The following is a 20,095-nucleotide window of genomic DNA, read 5'->3' on the forward strand; positions in this document are numbered from 1 at the left end:
ATTCACGCCATCCGTACTTAATCCGAACCTTATAATCCTCGCATCATTTGTAAATGTTAGGAATATTCTATCCACCTTTCTCCACTACGACCCATCAGCGGGGTGTCTCAACATATTGTCTTGCTTACGTTCTTCTTTGTGCCATCACATCAATTTAGCATTGGTTTTGGTTATGAACAAACGTTCAGATGTGGTATTAGAGGGAAATACCACATCACCTTGACAGGCACCCTCTTCTTGACACGCATCCCCTCAATGTCGCCTGGATCATCTCGAGGAATCTTATACCGGCATGTGTTGCATACAGGGCATGAATCCAAATTTTCATACTCACCTCGATATAGGATGCAGTCATTAGGATAAGCATGTATCTTCTGTGCTTCTAATCCTAAAGGACAAACAACTTTTTTTGCCTCGTATGTTGTCTCCGGCAAGGTGTTACCCTCAGGGAGTAAATTTTTTATAAGTTTCAGCAACTCCTCGAATCCCTTATCAGACAAACCATTTGATGCCTTCCATTGCAACAATTCCAATGTGGTACCCAACTTCTTTTGGCCTTGTTTGCAATCTAGGTACAACAATATTCTATAGTCCTCCAACATACGCTTCAGATCTCTCGATTCCTTTTCTATTTCGCAAACTTCCTCAGCTTCGCACAACATCTGACCCAGATCATCTTCTACAACGTGTCCTTCAGCATCTTCTTCAGGTTCACCCATTGCAGTATCATCAAAAAAGGCACCGTAATTGCCTGCAAAGTCAGGAATCATGTCTTCTTCTTCTTCATTAATATCTAGCATAATTCCTCTTTCTCCATGTTTGGTCCAAACATAGTAGTTCGGCATGAAACCACTACTGAACAAGTGACTGTGGATGGTTCTTGATGATGAGTAATCCTTCTCATTCTTGTAGTTTTTGCATGGATAGCGAACGAAACCACAGTACTTGTTTTTCTCAGCAACTTTTATAAATTCATGCACGCCATCAATGAACTCCATTGAACGCCGGTCTGTCCTGTACATCCATTGCTGACTCATCTGGGTTCACATTTCATTTATTAACATCAAACAAGTGTCAACATAAACCATTTATTAATCAATATTGGAAGTAAAAATAATAAATTAAATAAATCAATGATTGATTACCAAACAAATTGGAGTGTCATCAAAATTATATACTATAAATAGTTATATTATGCCTAATATAACAATAAAATAACCCAATTTCTAACTACATCTAAATAAATAGTTATCTTATGCCTAATAATTTATATAACAATAATATAAAACGATAAAACTAAATCGGGTCCAAAATACATCTACAAATATTTAACATGTGTATAAACTAAATCAAATGCTAACTACATCTATAAAATTACTTTGCTAAAGTATTGAAAAAAATATTACTAACCTTTTAAGAAAAATTGAAAAAATTTGTCTCCCCTCCCCTCACTCAGCTGCCATGAACAGTGAGTTCACGGCAGCTTGGAGGGGGAAGGGGGCGGGGTATTTATAGTGCCGGCACAAAGGCACTAGTTTGAGATCAGCAACTGGTGCTAAATATTACGCAATGGCACCGGGTGAAGGTACGAACCGGTGCCTTTGCCTTGGGCACCTAGCGGCACCGGGTCATCGCAAGCCCCGGTGCCATTGTCCGCACATTAGGCACCACCGGTTGGTGGCACCAACCGGTGCCTATTCGCGAGTTTTAGTACCGGGTGGTGCTTTTACTCGGTACCAAAACCCTTTCCTTTGAGCGCCGCTGGCCAAAGGTACCAGCTGCTGTTGCAGCCGGTACTAATGCCACACATCAGTACTGGCTGCAAAAGCAGTTGGTACCTTTGGTGAGGACTTTTGGCCCATTTTCTAGTAGTGAGACGTAGTGTATATCGATGTGCATAGCAAAGCTATGTATCTAGATCTACAATTTGGAACATTTCTAGATTTCCCCCTCGCTCTCTCTCCCCCTCCGGTGAAACATGTGTAGTGTACTCTACATACATCTGATAAAAGGATTGACAAAAAAGAAACAAGCTTCAACAATGTCTTACTCTACATACATCTGATAAAAGGATCGACAAAAAAGAAACAAGCTTCAAAAATGTCGTCTGTCAACACCACACCTACCCGTGTGCCTGGTGATGTGCTTGGACCGGGTCAAAATGCCGGGCCCCAAGCCGTCCAGTATTTGACCATCTAAACAATGCATACGAATAAATTAAACGATTCGATCAGAAGCGGTAATGCATGCCTTGATTGGGCGTCCGGGGCCTATCAAAAAGATCATAAGCTATTGGTCGATATTGAAAATGAACGGGTCGGACTAATGTAGAATTCAGAGGACGATTAAGTGAAAAAATACATAGCCGGAGCTCGACGCTATGGAAGAAAGCGTCGGGGCAATGTTAAATTGCTCTGGCTGTTCGCACAGAATATCTAGAAGGTTTTGGGTAAAATATGTATCAACACTGGATAATCCGACGGTACTTGCAGAGCTGTTGGTGCAATCATGCTTCAATTACTCAGAGAGCATGTTAAGAAACAGAAGATTTCGGAGGACAAATCCTCCAGCACCAGAATATCCGACAGTGCCTCGGATGAATACGTCAATGCAATGCAATGACGCAAGCAAAAGTTGGTGTGGAAGAAAGGGGGCCAACAGCTATGTGGCTGAAATGGAGGGACTAGATGATCCGACACCCAACTAAATAGAGCATCAGTTCATCCGACACAAACTGTATATTTTCTGGATGTTGGAGCAACGGCTCCATGGAGTTGTTGGGTTATAAATACCCACCTATCCATTTGAGGTTGTTGAAGTCTAGAGAAACCCTGTACACACCGAAGAAGACATCCAAGCCACCGTAGTCCTAATTGATCACATCCAAAGGCTTTAGCATGTTCTTTGAGAGTGTTAGTGCTAGGTTAGGCCTAGAAAGAGTGAGATAGCAAGGTGTTGTTGCCTTGTGTTTGGTTCTAGAGTGAACCATAGTTGTATTCATAGTGTGCTTACCCCTTGGAGTATTAGTGGCTTGCCGACAAGTCATCGACCCTTCAGCTTGGTGTGGAGTGGTGACAACGGCTTTGTGGGGGGGGGGCATCGAAACCTCCTCCTTTAGTGGAGAAACTCCTTAGCGAAGATGGCATCAAGGTGACTGGGGATCTTGGTGTGAGCCTTAGTGGCCAAGCCTTTATGGCAAGTCAAGGGGTGTCCCGAAAGAGTCTGGATGAGTGGGAAGCAATATCCTAATGTGAGTGCTTCGACAACACTGACTAGTGGTAGCTTAGTGCCTATCAATACCACAGGATAAATCAGTGTGTCAAGAGTTTGCTTTTCCTCATCCTCTTCTTTACGTTTCTGCATTTCATACTTGCAACTTGTGTGCCTTTATTTTCTTAAAGTAGTATCTTGTTAGGATTGATTCTAGGTTGCAAAACTTATTTTGGGATGAGGGTTTCACAGTAGTTGAACATTAGTTGCACATCTAGATAGTATGTTCTAGTTTGTATTACATGAAAACTAAACGAAGGCCATAGGTGAAGGTTTTAAGGTGTCTAATTCACTCCCTCCGCCTCTTAGCCTACGAGCACCGATTACTTTCATTGGGCGAGCATTACTTAATCTTATCTTCAGATCGAGGGTGTTTGGAATGTGTGTTTGGGTACACTCTATGGAGCACCTATGATGGGTACATTTTTGGTGGATACTTTTGGTTGAGGAGTTCATGGTACCCGTAATAGTGTAGTGCTACCATTGCGATGGATACGCCTAGGGGTGGTAAAGAGTCTCAAATTTTGGCCTGAATAATATAAAGGTCGGGCTATTATCTTATACTATTTTTTAAGCTAAAAATATATTCAGGCCTAACTGGATTGGGAAAAGAGCACCAGGGCCATGATCAGGTTCCACCTCTAGATACGCCTTTTTGACGATGACGCTCGCTTCAGCAAGTAAGGACCGAGTTAGTAGGACTCGGTAATGTAACTATATTAAGCGTGCACACCGCTTACCCATTGTGCGGCTAGGTCCGGCATGAGGCAAACAAGTGTGGTGATAAGCATGTATGAGCATAGAGTATCGGTGTAGGGAGAGGAGCTGACCTCTCATTCCGCGAGATGCAAGACCTTGGGAAGGCTTCATAGTCTCGGGGCGACCACATGGTGGAGGATGCACACAATACCCAAAAAAGAATGATGGTGCCATAACTACTAGTTTACTACCGGTGTCTCGTCATTCAGTTGGTTGATCCCCGACTAATAACTTCGTTTGGGTGGGTTCAGGTGTACAACCTCTGGGTAAAACTTTGGGTCAATTGCAAAACTGCCATTGTTTTGAGCTGTCATTGCACATTTGCCCCTATTTTTTTAACTTTGCATATTTGCCCCTATTTTTTGAATATGAAGGTTCCACTTGCCCCTACTCCGTGAAGGAGAGTTAACGGTGTTAAGTACAAGCTGAAAAGATAGAAACGCCCTCAACATGTCAATTGCATAATTGCCCTTATTTTGAGTTGTAACTGCACATTTGCCTATATTTTTTCAACTTTACGGATAATATATAAGCATAATATTTATAGACAATATGTAAACATAATATTTAATAACAATACATGAAGAGAGATCCAGATAATATTTTGCTAAACCTCCTGCCTAATTCATCTGCCCATCCAGTTCACCGCTATATGGGAGGAGGTTGCTGTAGGTGGAGCCTGAGCACCCGCAGCACGTCGAGCAGGCCGACGACGCCCACCAGCTCGTGCTCCTCCACCTCCTGTTGGTCCGCCACCCACACGTGCATCGCACATTGCGCCGTCGCCTGCACCATCACCGCCACCAGCAAGCTCCCCTGCGGCACACGATTGCCTCCGCCGCCCACCACCCCGCGGCGCGTGCCCCAGAGAACAAACTGTGCTCGCTTCTCTCGAGCATGGCGACGCTAGGCAGCTCCTCTCATCATCGTCATCGTCGAACAAAGAGGACGACGAGGACGAGGTGCAAGAGGAAGACGATGAGGAGGAGGCGACGCCCTAGAGGAGGTCGAGCATGTCGAGGAGGTTGCGCCACCGGAGACGGGACCGGACGCCCCGTTCGTCGGCCGAGAGTGCCGCGCCGGTCCTCGCCCGCCTACCGCCGCACCGAGCAGCACGAGCCGTGCCGGTCCCTGCCCGCCTGCTGCCGTGCCGAGCAGCCCACGATGCCTCGGCCCTCGGCCACCTACTGCCGCTCCCATTCCAGGCCGCCCGCCGCCGCGCCGAGCAGCCCGCGCCGCCTCGGCCCCCGCCCGCCTGCCGCCGCGCCGAACAGCCCCGAGCCGCCTCGGCCCCCAGCCGCTTGCTGCCGCGCCGGCTCAGCCCCCGCCTTCCTGGCATTGCGCCGAGCTGCCCGAGGCGTGGCAGCCCCCGCCCGCCGCTGGGCCCGTCGGACATTGGGGCCCGCCGTCCGGCCGCCCCTAACCCTAGGGCCGGCCGATGTGAATGGATCACGAAGGAAATAGAGATAATGGGAGGGGTGGAGTTGTGTTTTGGATAAAGGGTAGTATAGCCTTTTTCTCTTTTTTCCTTTTTTGCGAATTTTGTTTAGGATTATTATTCAGCTCACGGTGTTGAGAAACAGGGGCAAACGGTGCCTTCAAATTTCGAAAATCAGGGGCAAACATGCAAAGTTAAAAAAAAATAAGGGCAAACGTGCAATTGCAGCTCAAAACAATGGCAGTTATGCAATTGTCCCTAAAACAATATGTATAGTCGCGTCCTCGATCATGGACATATCTTGAACTATAGCTTCGCTAACTAGAGTAGTGATACTTGTGATTCAACCTCCCTCTAGTGGTTACTTCCTGCATGGGGCAGCTAAGGTGCGATGAGCTGGAGTTGTCACACCTTTTTGGTTTGGAAGGTGTGTATAGACCGGTAACCCAGGATGCCATAACGTCCTCAGTCTGGAAATTAGATGAGGATTTGTTTGGTTGGGTGGTTTCCTGGCTAAGCCTTTAGGCAGGCTCCATAGCTCCACGAAAATGTGAGAAAGGGTCATCTCCGTTAATCCAAGGTTGTACAAGCCTTTCCAACTCTAGCAGCGAGCATCGTGCCACCTCTTGTGTGCTCACCCCACGGACACCACCACCACCACTGGCCTCAAGCGGGCGAGGTCTATCAACGGACACAGAGAAGCCTCGCCGCCCCAACCACGCGAGCGTGCTACGCCTAGCTGTCGTGACCTTGAGCTCCGGCGAATCGAACTCCTCGACTCCTATCTTCTCGTGCACAACCTCCGCCTTAGTGGCGGCACCCCTCTACGGTGCCACATCCACAATGAGGGCTCCAGCAGCCCGTGCCTTGGTAGCGGTGCCCTCCCATGGCCCGCGCCTCGGCAGTAGTGCCTGCAGAAGAGCTTGCCCGTGGCGGCGGCTGAGCTCGCTGGCATGGCATCTCACGGGGCGAAAGAGAGAAGAGAACAAAGGAGGAGGTGATGATCTAACCACTCAACGCTTGGAGAGATTAGGTAATGACATCTAGATGTAGAAGTAAACCAAACACGATCAAATTGAAATCAGACTCTACTAGTACATGCAACCAAACATGGGCCAATGTACTACTGAATACAGGCTTGGAATGGCCTGGCTCTAAATCTTAACTAGGCTAGCGTAAGCCCATAATCAAAATAGACCCATACTCTTATCGCAGCTAGTGCATAGGAAACCTCAGCTTTATCCTTGAATTACTGAATTACTAGCATAGTCCACTTTAAAGCTTTCATATGGATGGTGAAATGAACCTATCCCTTTGTGATAGTTTGGCTAGATGCAGGATCCGACCTGGAGTTCAACCACAAGGATGACGGATGGTACCACTGAGGCCCGTGCTTCGCTCAAGTCTTACCTATGAAGGAACATCAACAAGATGATGGAGAAAGACCCTGAAGCTTAGTTATCGTTTCTGTTTTAATGATGTTCTATTTAGCCCAAGGGACTTGTAATGGGGCTATCGCTACAATCCTCTGGATTATTAATTATTAAAACCATGAGATGACTTAGTGCGATGTATGACTATCACGATGGTACAAACTAGGAGTTGGATTCTGTGCATAGCACCAAAAGAGTAGGTGCAAGGAAGTTTCAGGCTGATGCTGGCATAGTTCACAGGTTGCCTCGGACCTTCCGCTTCTGCAGGTTCACAGGTTGGCACGAAAATATTGGAATGGAGCTGCAATTCCTGGAGTTTTGCTTGGAGTTTGCCGGCCGGAACCCCGGAATTGTTTGCAGGTAGCATGCATATATTCCTCCGTCAGGTAGGTGAGATGTACTCAATAATAGCCGGCCGGCGCCGGGATGCAGCTGAAGCTTCTAGCATACAAACAATGTGCTGCTGGCCGGCCTTTATCATCTTCCTACTAGGTCACGGGAACATATAGGCGTATGTAGGGGTTTCGTAGCAGTGTCGAGGCAGGCATCAGGCATGCGCGAGTTCAGACGATCCAGATTGATGGCTACAACACGGTGGCTACTGGTCGCCGCCGCAGCATCGTCGTTGGCAGCGGCTGCCTCCGGGTCGTCGGAAAACCAGGGCCCGATCGGCCTGGCGAACTGCCCCACGAGCTGCGGGGATGTGCGCGTGCCGTTCCCGTTCGGCATCGGCCGCGAGGAGTGCCACCTCAAGGGGTTCGGCCTCACCTGCAACACCAGCTCCTCGCCCCCGCGGCTGCTCCTCGGCGACGGCACCCTCGAGGTCGTGGCCATCTCCCTCGCCAACGCCACCATGCGCGTCCGCGGCCCGCAAGGGGACACGGACATGTCGGGGTCCGTGTGGACAGGGGGCCGGCGGGGGGACAGCTATGGCAGCAACGGCACCTGGGGGGGGCCCGGGTGGGGTCTCCGGGACGACGCTCCCTACATCCTGTCGGACCAGCACAACGAGCTCGTCCTCAGCGGGTGCCACCTCTACGTGGAGCTGCTTGTCGCCGGCGGGGACGACGAACAGGTGATCAACAGCTGCGTCTCGACCTGCACCACCAGTTACCTGGTGGTCCCGGGCGACGAGTGCTACGTGCCGGAGATGAGCGGCAGCCCGCGCTGCCGCAGGTGCACCGGCATCGTCTGCTGCCAGGTAGGAGTGGTAACGGATCATAATCTTAACGGTCTCTTCAAAATCCAATTTGATCTTTATATATTTAATTTCTAGCTCAAAATTATGTAAGATCAGAGTTCATTTCTTTAGGGACCATTAGCTTAGATTATCTAAGCTAGCTAGCTAATTTTAAAATCTTTTACCACCTTTACTGGCAGGTGCCCATCCCCATCGGCCAGATCGCGTACGACTGGCGGCTGAGAACCATCCACCAGCCTGCAGACAAGACGTACGAGCTCTACTCCGTCTTCGTCGCTGAGGAAGGCTGGTACCGGCCCCGCGAGTTCAACGACTACGCGGCGATGCCGGCCGTCCTGAAATGGGGCGGTCACGTCCGGCGTGGTGCCCTTCAACGAGAGCCGCGACGGGGACGCGACGTGCCCCAGGGACCTGGGCAGCACCACATGCCACAGCCGCCACAGCACATGCACCAACCACTACAGCCTGCGCCGCCCCTTCGGTATATACTACGACAGTTACACCTGCCGATGCTGGGACGGCTACCAAGGAAACCCTTACCTTCCCGACGGATGCCAAGGTACCCTCCCTCCCTCTCTCTAAAATATACTATGTGTGTGTAGCTATTTTGTACTCATGCTCATTATAGTTCACTTTTGCGCCACCTCTAGTTGGGACACTACTTGGAGCGGTTCAGTTACAACTCTAAAAGATACAGAGTTGCAACCTATGATTGAAAAACAAATATATGAGTTGCAATGCAACTACCTTGAGATAGCGAAAGAGCATGTAGCCTATAGTGGTTACAAGAGCCTCGGTAGCACATGAGGTTCTGGGTTCGACTCCCCTTGGAAGCGAATATTCTGAGATTTAACAATGTTATGAGTGTCTGAGTTGTATTGTGTAATCTAAAAAAACTACCCTTGAGATAATCAAACCTCTTAGTGATTATTTTATCCAATAATTTATAATATGTATCTATTATTGTAACAGAATATATAAATATAATTTATCCATAGTGTTTCAGCTGGTAATAAATGAATATATATTGGTTGTAACTAGTAGCTTTTGAGGTTGCGAGTAACTGGTATGCATATCAGATTGAGACCGGTTTATTTCTCAGGTTGCAAATATGGTGTGTGCATAGTTTGAACAGTGAATGAGTATATGCAAATTGGTTCAATTTAAGTGACTAGTAGTACTAGCCATTGCAGATGCATATTGAATAAAGTTGCAATTGATGTCTACCGTACCATGAGTTGCAATTGTTGCCCCATTAACAGTAACTAGCTACTATATAGTAATGATTTGGATAGCAACATAGTGCAAAACTAAATTGCAGCTGAGTAGCATCCACATTGCAACCGTAATTCATGTAGGATATGTGATTTCAACTCATATTAAACTGGTGATAACCGGATGTTGTGATTTGTTGCAATTCTCATTGCATGTGTTGAAACTATATGTTTTTTATATTTTTTAAAAAACTTTGTCTAAAGATGGCCTCCATGGATCTTATTTTGCCCAGCATATTTTTTTAAGCAAGTACCTTCAAACGGTTCGGTAATCGGACTTACGGTTTAAGAGATACATTTTGAAATTTGAATCAAAAGAAGATTTTGTGCATGCATGCTGTCTGATGTGTCAGCCGTGGAGAGTCAGGGAGGGTTAGATTTTATAGAAGTGCTTACGAGTTGCAACTGAGTTACAGAATTAGTTGTAGCTGAGTGGTAGTCATAGTTGGAACTCGTTTGTAGTTTGGTTGACAAGCAGTCAGGTGCTTATATATGGTTTGTGCGCATATGCGCAGAATAGACACACCTTGTGTGTGTGTGTGTGTGTCTGCACGCCTAATACTATGTAGTAACCATCATGCTTATGAATGAAAATCCATTTTCTGTACTTTCTTGTTGCTAGATATTGATGAGTGTGCTGCGCTTCCAAATATGTGCTATGGCCATTGCACGAATATACCCGGAAGCTATGTATGTGAATGTCCGCAAGGAAGCAGCGGCAATGCAAGCATTCCAAATGGCTGCATTTATCCGCAAGCATCGCATCGTCCATCTCATCCAGGTATATATATGAAGCTTGTCTAGTAAGTTCCTAGAAAGAAGTTAAGTGCATTAATTATTTCTCGTAAGTTTAATTTTTTATAACTACGTACTACTTTCATAATTCAGGATTTGAATAAAACCCTGAATATTCATGATCCTGGTGCCCTATGCTACACAAACTGTTTCTAGCTGTATCATTCAAGATGCATGCAAGACTTAATAATATGATTCTGTCAGCTTATCGGTGTTTCAAAAATTATCAATTTTATGTCACTATATGTTCTCCCAGGTCTAAGCATTGGCCTAGGAGTTGGAAGTTTTGCGCTGCTCCTCCTCCTATTCCTTGGAACCACAGTTCTAACGCGTAAGCTCACAGCACGAAAGAAAAAAAGGCAGAGAGAAAGATTCTTCAGACAAAATCGTGGGCAACTGCTACAACAATTGGTGGCTCACAGGATGGACATAGCTGAAAGAATGATTATTACTTTGGAAGAGCTAGAAAAAGCCACTAACAACTTTGACAAATCTCGTGAGCTTGGGAGTGGAGGGCATGGCACAGTCTACAAGGGCATTTTAACAAGTCAACACATTGTGGCAATTAAAAAGTCAAAGATAGTGATACAAAGAGAGATTGACCATTTCATAAATGAGGTTGCTATCCTTTCTCAGATAAACCATAGGAATATTGTGAAGCTTTTCGGATGTTGTCTTGAAACAGAAGTTCCTCTACTTGTTTATGAGTTTATTTCCAATGGTACACTTTCCAATCATCTTCATATTGAAGAACCAACGTCAATATCGTGGAAAGATAGATTGAGGATCGCAGTTGAAATCGCCAAGGCTATCGCATATCTTCACTCACTCGTTTCAATGCTAATAATCCATAGAGATATCAAGTCTCCTAATATACTTTTAGATGAGAATTTAAATGTGAAATTGTCAGATTTTGGAGCTTCAAGGTATGTTCCAATTGATCAAACAGGAGTGGATACTACTGTCCAAGGAACATATGGGTACTTGGACCCTATGTATTATAGCACTGGACACCTCACTGAGAAGAGTGATGTCTATAGCTTTGGTGTGGTTCTTATAGAGTTGCTTACCCGAAAGAAGCCTGTGTCATATAGATCATCTCAAGGTTATGGTCTTGTAAGTCATTTTGTTACTCTACTCACAGAAGGCAACATAGCTCATATATTAGATCCACAAGTCACACGAGAGGGAGATGGAGAAGTTGTTGATGTTGCTTTATTAGCAGCAATATGCGTGAAGTTCACAAGTACAGACCGACCGACAATGAGACAGGTCGAGATGACTCTTGAAGGAATCCATGCAGCAAAGGATTTTGATTCCAGTGGAGAGACAGATGATGATGAAGATTCTATTCGGGTGAATAGTCCATATTTTGGAGTTACAGATATGGAAGCTACGAGCTTGGACATTATATAGTCACTTTCAATCTGCTACTAGCTAGCTAGCTTGGTACTTTCTGCATGTCCAATTTCTCTTGGATCTTTGCCGACTGATTGTCTGGAGTTTTGAACTCACACAGATAGTCGATACAAAAATGCAGCTACAATTTTGTATGTGGCCCTGTGTCTGTGCAATTTTTTACAATTTTGAACATTACTCTTTTTCGAAAAGGATATGAACATCACTCCAGACATCCATCATATCATAGGAGCGCTGGCAGGGGCCAATGGGCCATGGGCCATGGCCCCCCTCAAGGTTGTTTTTTTCTACTGAAAAGTTTTAGATTAAGAAGAATATATATGTTCTAGTCCCTCCATCCACTTTTGATAGTTATATTCAAAAACTCAAATGTTCAAAAATGATAGCTATATTTGCAATTGGCATGGGCTATGTCAAATAAATAGCACTAGTAATGAGAATTTACCAATTAAAACATTGAAGGACCAACAAAAAAATCTATGTTGCATTTATTATATGATAAGTAAGGTTATTTTTCTTGGTTATTGTGTCAAGATGAAATATAGCTATCATAAGTGGATAGAGTATTGTTTGCACTACAAGAAACTATTAATCTATGACGGAATAAAATTTGTCAGAGATCCCTGGAAAAACGTCATAAAGCACTATCTGTGACGTATTCGTGACAATTTCAGATAACGTCATGAATTGAGCATCATAGATTAAATGGATCAACGGTTTAACGAAAACCGTCACAGATTGAAGCAATTCGTGATGTTTCTTAACCATCATGGATTGGTTTTGAGCCCGTGTAGCCCAACTCAGGCCCAGTGTTTACGAAAATAAACATCATAAAAATCATCATAGATTGTATAGCCACGTGACATGAATGCTGACATGGATGATGACATGGACAATGATGTGGTTGATGATGTGGCATGCACCGATGATGTGGACAATAACGTGGCTGCTGATATTGCCCAATTGTTAATGGGTCCATTTTAGAACTGGACACTAGAATGGGTCATTTTTTCAGCCCATGTGTCACGAATGGTCCGCTTGCAGTTCTTTTCGGTCCACCCATGGAAGCGGACGGTCCACTTAGGCGGTGGGTCCAGTGTGATGGTGTGTGAACTTTGTAGTTAAATTGATTAAATAATATAAAACATGCACACACTAAGACATAGCTTGGTGGTTGATGTGCTCCATTTCTAAGCCAATGGGAAGATCTAGGATAGGCAGCCAACCCCCTAGAAAGAGCGATGTGCATAGACCGGGTGAGTAGGGATGCAGCTATGTGGACCGCTCGTCGGGCCTGATAGGTGGTGGTATGTGCAGGGTTCGAATCCTTTTGTGCTGCATCATTTTTTGGATCATTTTAGTCGGGCGCTGGTAGAAGTATGGCCGATTTAAAATAATAAAAATTAAATAAAATAGCTTGACACAAACGAGGAGGTAGCCTGGTGGTAGATGAGTTCACTAGCTCTCTGGCACGGCGGCTGTCCCTCCTCTCCGGCAATCTCTCCTCCCTGGCTCGAGCTCTCTGTCTCCGTACCCTACAGGATGTTTCTCTTTAAAAGCGGTACTAGAGTAACCTTTCCAGTACCCAGTGCGCATAGCCTAAGCCTCATTTGCAGCAGTGCAGGGTTTGACTCCCACCTCTGCACCATTTTTTGATTATTTTGTTGGCGGCATGGGCGCGGGTAGCTGCCTTGGAGCAACATACACAAGCTCATAATATATGAATAGTAGTTGTTACCATTGGTTAACCCATGCATACACTTGGTGTATGTGGTCTTGAGTTCAAATCTTGGCCACGCAGAACTTTTTAGCTTTTTTTTTGTCTCCAACATTATTTCAGCGACCAGATTTCATTCGGCGTCCGGAATTATTTTTTGAGCATCCAAATATATTTTTTTGGTCTTCGACATTTCAGCAAAAATATTTTTACATTAGCAGTTGTGCAAAAAAGTTTTTTTTATTTTTTCCATTTTCTTCTATGTATCCCATAGGGAACATGATGATTTTTAGTTTGTTGTCCGTGACCAATTTGTTTAAATGTCACAGTATTCTGGGGCGGATTGTGACAAATTGATAAAACATCACGGTTTATTGGGCTTGGTACCCATAACAGCGAACCCATGACGTTCTTGAAAATGTCGATCCGTCACATATTAAATAGTTTCTTGTAGTGTTGGCTCCCCCAAACCTCCAATTCTAGCTCCCTCCTTGATCATATCTGTCAATAGCCCAACTAACTAAAATTCACTGAATCCATCTCTTCCTTCCGCAAATCTTATTTGTTCATTCTCCACTCATTAGCTCTCTTATGCTAAACTTGGTAGTAGTGTCTAGTGTATACGTTTTCTCGTCGAAACTAGTCATAGTTTATTCCTCTGGTTATTCTCTCTTCCATTTAATATACAGCCACATAACCTTAAAATCTTATGTTGTAGCACTGTAATTAATTTCATGGATATCATCCCACTGGAACTGCCCTGATGGTTCCAAACCTCAATTGACTTTGGATTACCATTTAAGTGAAATTATCACACCTCCAATATGTGGAATTACGCACTGAGTATGTCTGCGAATCTCGATGTTTGAAGTTTTCATTTGATACCATGCGATTCATATTTAGAATTTAAATAACCGTTGTATCAAGTTTTCTTTATGTACCAAACCTTGAGGATAGGGCATATAACAATGGTGGATACATGCTTTTTTATAGCATGAAAGAAAAGTTGAATAATAAAAAATCTCATATAGCTCACTTTTTATAAAACAACATGAGCAAATTTTCGATTTGAACATTTGTTTCCTTACCCAGAATCATAGTTGTGTTTGTGCACCATAACTTCTCGCAACTTTTTCATAATTAAAGTGTTTTTGGCTCTGTTTTAGAAAGCATATGTGGTTCATGATCAAACCTCCTAGAAATGTGGACTGGTATTTCACACTTTCAGTATCTTGCATAGGGATACAAACAGATCGAATACGGACCGATATTATTGATATCATATTTATTTTTATATTTTTGTTCGAATACGGAATCGGGTATGAATAGTGTTAGTTTTTGCTGGATAAGATTGTAATGAATATCGACATCATCAAAATGTAACTTTTGGTATCGGAATATGGATCGGTTACGGATATTGAATGTCCAGAATTGGATACGGACGAATAAAAACCCTTCCAAACCGGATCGAATTCGAATGGTCGGGAAATATCCGTACCATTTTCATCCCTAATATTGCACTTGGCCTCCTTAGCAAAACTGGCTCATAATTTTTGCTGCATTTATGGTTATTACTTTGTGAAGAAAAATAAACATTTCTAGGATCGCGAGTTAGATTTTAGATTTAATAATTTTGAAATGAGTGTGACGTGCATGATCAGCACTTTAGTAAACATGTATTACGGTCTGTGTGTGGTGATCACTAGCAAAATAGATTTTTCTTGTTCTTCTTTGAATGGATGCAAATCTGGAAGCATGATATTGATATGTATGCTTGCTTTTTGTTATAGGTATGTTTGCCTCTTGCTGTTGTCACCATTGATGTGTCAAAGTAAAGCACCCAAGAATATGAAGAAAAGAGATAACAAAGGAAGGTGCCATCAGATGGACGCATACAATACAAGACACATCAGAAATGTATCGCTCTGTTCGCTTGGCTGTGGCTGGTGGGTGGTGGCTGGTGCTAATTTGTTATGAAAGAAAAGTATGGCTAGTGGTTGGTGCTGATTTGGTGTGAGAAAAGAACACTGCAGGCTAGTTGGCTGACAAGCCAAGTGAACAGAGTGGTCAGTAGTCAACCAGAAAAGTCATTCATCAGCTCATAGATCATGTGCAGATGTGACCTTTAGCTCAAGCTTTGTTCACCTTCGTTGTGATAAAGAGGGCGAAAAAATAATGCACGTTAAAAATAGGCCCCAACGCATGTTAAAAATACCACCAAAGTCAGGGTACATTTTAAACAATCATAAAATCGTTCCTCCCAGTAATGCATAAATGACTCTAGTTCAGTGACAACGACAGTACCATGCCATGCTTTCCTAAACAACAGTAGTAACATCTTCTTTTAAAAACAAGGGATACAATAATATCCGTGAAAGTAAAAAAAAAATCAATCTTGGGCACCATTATCTCAACTCAACCGGGGTAACAAGGGAAACAGGGGAATAATCAGAAATGCCAGCTACTAATTGTTCTTTCTCCATAACTTACATAATCATTTGTGAAATTGTAGCCCTTTTATTCGATTTTGTGATTCTGTCACTTTTGCACAGATTGGGGCTACTATTTTTTTTTAAAAGAATACACCTAAATACAGAACAGCGCATCTAGAAACAGAAGGGAAAAAAAGAATAAGATCAGCTTGCTAATAAGCACTATAGAGCAAAACTGTGTATCCATGTTGTACTCCGTGAATCCTCTACCCCCATCACCTCTATCCGTGGATGTTACACTGCTGCAAGTATGCATTATCGTAGTTAAGGTGTCTATTCCAGTTGTCTCTGTACTTTGGGATGGAGATTTCCAGCCAGGGTTTGAATTTCCCACTGTAGTGGATGACATAGGCATTCTCAAGCTCGTCTCTTCCAATGCTAAAATCATGGCCAAGCCCGAGAACATGCCATCGGCGGTCGAGAGGCAGTGTTTGGTTGTAGAAGACGAGTTGGCCCAGTGGCAGGCTTCCTGCCTTCCATAACCTCTGCCTTTTGCCCTGAGAATTGGAAATTAAAGAGAAACAGGGTGTTGAGTGAGAAATAAACAGAAAAATCATAAATGAGCAGAAATACTTCGCATAAAAGCTGATGTTCCCTTTAATAATTTAGAAGAGTTAACACTTACCACTTGAAACCATGTATGATAAGTTGCAGTTAAACCCTGCTTGCGCCATTCATTCAGGTCAAATATGTTCATTCCAAAAGCAAAGATACAAGCCTTGGCATCAAATTTGTTGACGATAGTTGGATTAGAAAAATCAACAAGGTTATCCAATCGATGGTAACCTTCACCTGAAGAGCATGTTTCAACAGCACCAATTACTTTACCCTTCATATCTATGCCCCATAATTCACTCAAATCTGTCTGGATTACCACATCATGGTCCAAGAGTAGAACCTTGCTCAAAGAGGGAAACACTTCCGGCAAATAAAAACGCAAGTGGTTAAGTGCAGAAGTGTATCTTGGATCTCGAACACCCTTCAGCTTAAATCTAGAACTGAAATCACCAGGCAACCATTTGAAATCATCCAGGCTTTCAACTTCTACTGCTGCTGGAGTTGGTGGGTTTGTCAGAAACCACATCATCATTGCAGGACAATTCAATGCATCAGTTACAATATGTAACATTATCCTTCCAGGATCCTACCATAAAAAATAGGATGAATCAAGAGAAAATTCTAGGCTGAAATAAAACCCATTCAACAAAGTTAGACTGAAGAAGTTATAGTGCAGGCCTTGGTTCCATGTTCCTTGTAGATAAGTTCTCATCATAACACATGAATAACAAAATAATCAAAATAAGTGTCTATCAAAGGAGTCCCTCATATATGCAGAAAGCATACAGAAAGTAAAACATCTGTCGGCAGCAACAATAACCAATTAAAATTCAATTATTGCTCACAATGGGTGAATAGACTAGGACACAAATTTGCAATTAAAGATTATTCAGTAAGGCACATAGCTCATAGAAAAAGCATGCGGGTATTATTGCTTGATGAATCTAAGGTCATAGTACCTTTGATTGAGCAATTGTAGAGTTGACAACCACAGCGCTTGCAAGTACATTGTCTGAGAATATCGCATAATGATAATAGCCATCTAACTGCCTGCTGTCTCTTTTAGGGAATTGACGTTCCTTAGGATCTAACGAAAAGTACTCTGTGGTAAGTCGCATTGCTAGGCAGTGATGGCCTTTGGGTAATGTCCTCACAGCAACCTGCTCAAGGAATGAAGATTCACTTCGGTGTGCTCTTACTAATTCTTCACTGTTGTGTGCCATTGCACGTAGCTTTGATGTCATCTGAGAGCAACGTGGATAGGTCCTCTGAGCCTTGGAAAGGGTCTGTTCCATGGCCTTCATTTTCTGCAATGCACTGCATGAGGCGTGTGTGGTTTATATCTCAGTGACAAACTTGTTTTCTTTGATGAAGTACTTGTATGGTTTTAACAGAACATAATTGTTGGATAAACTTACCTCCCAGGTATATGGGAACCTCCACTTGAGTGGCTTATTGCCCTCTCGATCTCTTTTATCCTCGATTTCAGCTCTCGAACTAAATGTGCACTGCCTTGGGGAGAAGCGAAATGCAAGTACGCCTTGGCCATAATTAGCTGATCTTGCATCATCCATATCTTCTCTTTAGTGTCCGGGGGAGATTTTGAAATTCTTTCATCTTCTTCAGCAGCACTTTCATCGCTTTGCCCATCTATCTGCAGAAAACTTCACCCGCATTAGTATCTTTAAGTGCATTTAGTTGAATCGGTGATTGTAAACCTCGCCAGAAACATAACATCAGAAGCACATTGAAAAACATATGTCATTCTGCAGAGGCCCAAGACTGCGAAATGTGCATTGGCTAGACACCCCCTACTGTAGTCCCACTTTATATCAAGGCTGCATAACACAGCAATTTGGCAGCTCGATACTACTCTTTAGCATAGATTCAGCAGGCTGCAATTACTAAACTTCTCTACTCTAAATCAGCACCCAGGCATACTAGTTCCAGGGATGAAAAAATTAACCACTTGCTTCTATTTCTTTCTATAAAAAAGCCTATGGAAACTGCAGAAAAAACTGTGCAATGTTCATAGGGAAAGCATCAGTCATGGATACTATAAACAACAAAAAGACATGGGAAATAATCCTACTTGAATCACTATTCCCCAGTACAGTAAATAACTAGCCACCCCCCCTGTCTACAGCAGCCCCACTCCATATTCAGGCTACAGTACGCACCAATTTGGCACCACGACACTACTCTTATTTAGTATATATAGTAAAAAACCATCGCAAAGCAACCACTGAACTTCTCTGCTGTTCATTGACACCAGGAACGGCAACTTCCAGTGATGAAATTCGAACAGCCCGTTCCCGAATTTGTCACAAGAATTACCTCTTCGGCGATAGTGTTGAGCCTCCTGGCCTCCCGGATCAGCCCCTGCGAAAGGCAAAAAAAAAACAAGCACCGAATTCAGTCAAACCCCAAAAGGCCGAACGGACTGAGATGGGAGTAAAGAAGAATTCAGAGTCAGAGAAGGGTCGTCCGGGACGGCCTCCCACCTGCTCCACCGACAGGCGGGCCCCGCCTCCCGCACCCGCGCCGCGCTCCCCACCTGCACGCAAAGCAAATTCCCATCGCTATCAGCGAACGGAACGCGCCGCGAAACCCGCGCTCCCCCAACCAAATTAGGCGCTGCTCTCCACAAGCACGGGGCCACTAGTAGCTAGTACCGCCACCAGCAGCGCCGGCGGGCGGCGGGCGGGTGCCGGACTCACCGGGGGGCGCGGAGCCGGCGCGGCCGTCGGGGAGGTTGAGCAGCGCGAAGACGAGGCCGCAGGCGGTCGCGATCAGCAGCGCCCGCAGCGCGACGACCGCCGCGGACGACGACGACGGCTCCCTCCCGCCGGAGGCCGCCCTCATCGCCGCCGCCGTCGGCCACACGGGGAGAGGCGGAGCCCGCGCGCCGCCGCCCCGCCCCGCCTACGGCTTACTGGGGCACCAGTGTGGAAGCGCACAGGCGGAGTAGGAGAAGGCTTGAGAGTTCAGAGTTTGGGGGGAGGCGGGTGGTGGGGACGGGGAGCGTGGGGCCCGCAGACGCGTGTCCCTGACGGTGGGGTCGGGGAAGGAGCGGGGCCCGCTGGATGGGTGAGGTGTGGGTTTTTTTTTTTTGAAAGGGGAGGTGTGGGTTGAGATCAGGGTGCGGGAGGTGCTCGTCTTTCGCGGGGAGGGACGGTTGCCAGGACGCGCTTCTGGAAATCTCCTTTTCTTTTTCTTTTTTTTTCTTTTTTGCTTTTTTGATGGATCAGAGGAGGAGGTGCTGAGATATGTTGGGATTTCTGGTCTGTGGTCGCCCGTAAATCCGTAATTTTTCCTTCGTCCGGTCGATCTCTGATAAAGTTATTTTTTTTTATTTTTGGCAATACTACGGTGTCAGATCATTCTCTTTCCTGAAATTACGAGAATCTTATCCCCGCGTCGAAATTCCCGATCGGAGCGCAATTGCGTGCTGTGTTCTCCTCCCTATATTATTTTTCACGTATCCCTTTCCTCTTTCTGTTTTGATAAGAAACTATATGCATAAAAATTACATACAAATATTTATATACACAAAGTTTGATTAAATCGCAAAGACTAAAAATGTAGAAAGAGGAAAGCTATATAAAAGTTTGAAACAAATTTCAGTGAAACTTAAAAAAAATCTTGAACAAAAATTCAGGAGAAAAAAATAGAAAACAAAATTTAATAACAAATTTAGGAGAAAAAATTTCGGTAAAATTTATAAGAAAAAATTTGG

General features: G+C 44.4%; 2 protein-coding genes across 3 annotated transcripts; one reads left to right on the forward strand and one right to left on the reverse strand.

The window, feature by feature from the left end:
• The first annotated feature begins 7,453 nt into the window (after positions 1 to 7,453).
• Positions 7,454 to 11,586, forward strand: LOC120685082 (wall-associated receptor kinase-like 6). Its single transcript, XM_039966922.1, has 5 exons — positions 7,454 to 8,101; positions 8,281 to 8,390; positions 8,482 to 8,660; positions 9,998 to 10,156; positions 10,427 to 11,586. Exons 1-5 carry the CDS (start codon positions 7,454 to 7,456, stop codon positions 11,584 to 11,586), a joined length of 2,256 nt encoding a protein of 751 aa, XP_039822856.1.
• A 4,133-nt stretch (positions 11,587 to 15,719) lies between these two features.
• Positions 15,720 to 19,321, reverse strand: LOC120685740 (probable galacturonosyltransferase 4). 2 transcript variants are annotated; one of them, XR_005679717.1, is made up of 8 exons: positions 19,077 to 19,321; positions 18,861 to 18,913; positions 18,694 to 18,738; positions 17,775 to 18,010; positions 17,316 to 17,673; positions 16,697 to 16,942; positions 16,424 to 16,590; positions 15,732 to 16,295 (listed from the first exon to the last, which is right to left on the reverse strand). XR_005679717.1 is itself a non-coding variant. In XM_039967822.1 (7 exons), exons 1-7 carry the CDS (start codon positions 19,219 to 19,221, stop codon positions 16,020 to 16,022), a joined length of 1,632 nt encoding a protein of 543 aa, XP_039823756.1. In that variant the 5' UTR covers positions 19,222 to 19,315; the 3' UTR covers positions 15,720 to 16,019. The 2 variants fall into 2 exon arrangements, 1 of the variants encoding a protein (XP_039823756.1); XM_039967822.1 differs by having other exon boundaries at positions 15,720 to 16,295; positions 16,424 to 16,942; positions 19,077 to 19,315.
• Between the last annotated feature and the right edge of the window lie 774 nt (positions 19,322 to 20,095).

This window comes from Panicum virgatum, chromosome 8N, assembly GCF_016808335.1.
Source record: "Panicum virgatum strain AP13 chromosome 8N, P.virgatum_v5, whole genome shotgun sequence".
Taxonomy (NCBI): Eukaryota; Viridiplantae; Streptophyta; class Magnoliopsida; order Poales; family Poaceae; genus Panicum; species Panicum virgatum.

Excerpts from the sequence above, each read along its gene's own strand:
- LOC120685740 (XM_039967822.1), bottom strand. The coding sequence starts at position 19,221 with ATGAGGGCGGCCTCCGGCGGGAGGGAGCCGTCGTCGTCGTCCGCGGCG. Across the intron at positions 18,914-19,076 it reads CGCCGGCTCCGCGCCCCCCG|GTGGGGAGCGCGGCGCGGGT; the intron begins GTGAGTCCGGCA and ends CTTTGCGTGCAG. Across the intron at positions 18,011-18,693 it reads TCAACACTATCGCCGAAGAG|ATAGATGGGCAAAGCGATGA; the intron begins GTAATTCTTGTG and ends AGTTTTCTGCAG.
- LOC120685082 (XM_039966922.1), top strand. The coding sequence starts at position 7,454 with ATGCGCGAGTTCAGACGATCCAGATTGATGGCTACAACACGGTGGCTA. Across the intron at positions 8,391-8,481 it reads TTCGTCGCTGAGGAAGGCTG|CCGCGACGGGGACGCGACGT; the intron begins GTACCGGCCCCG and ends CTTCAACGAGAG. Across the intron at positions 10,157-10,426 it reads GCATCGTCCATCTCATCCAG|GTCTAAGCATTGGCCTAGGA; the intron begins GTATATATATGA and ends ATGTTCTCCCAG.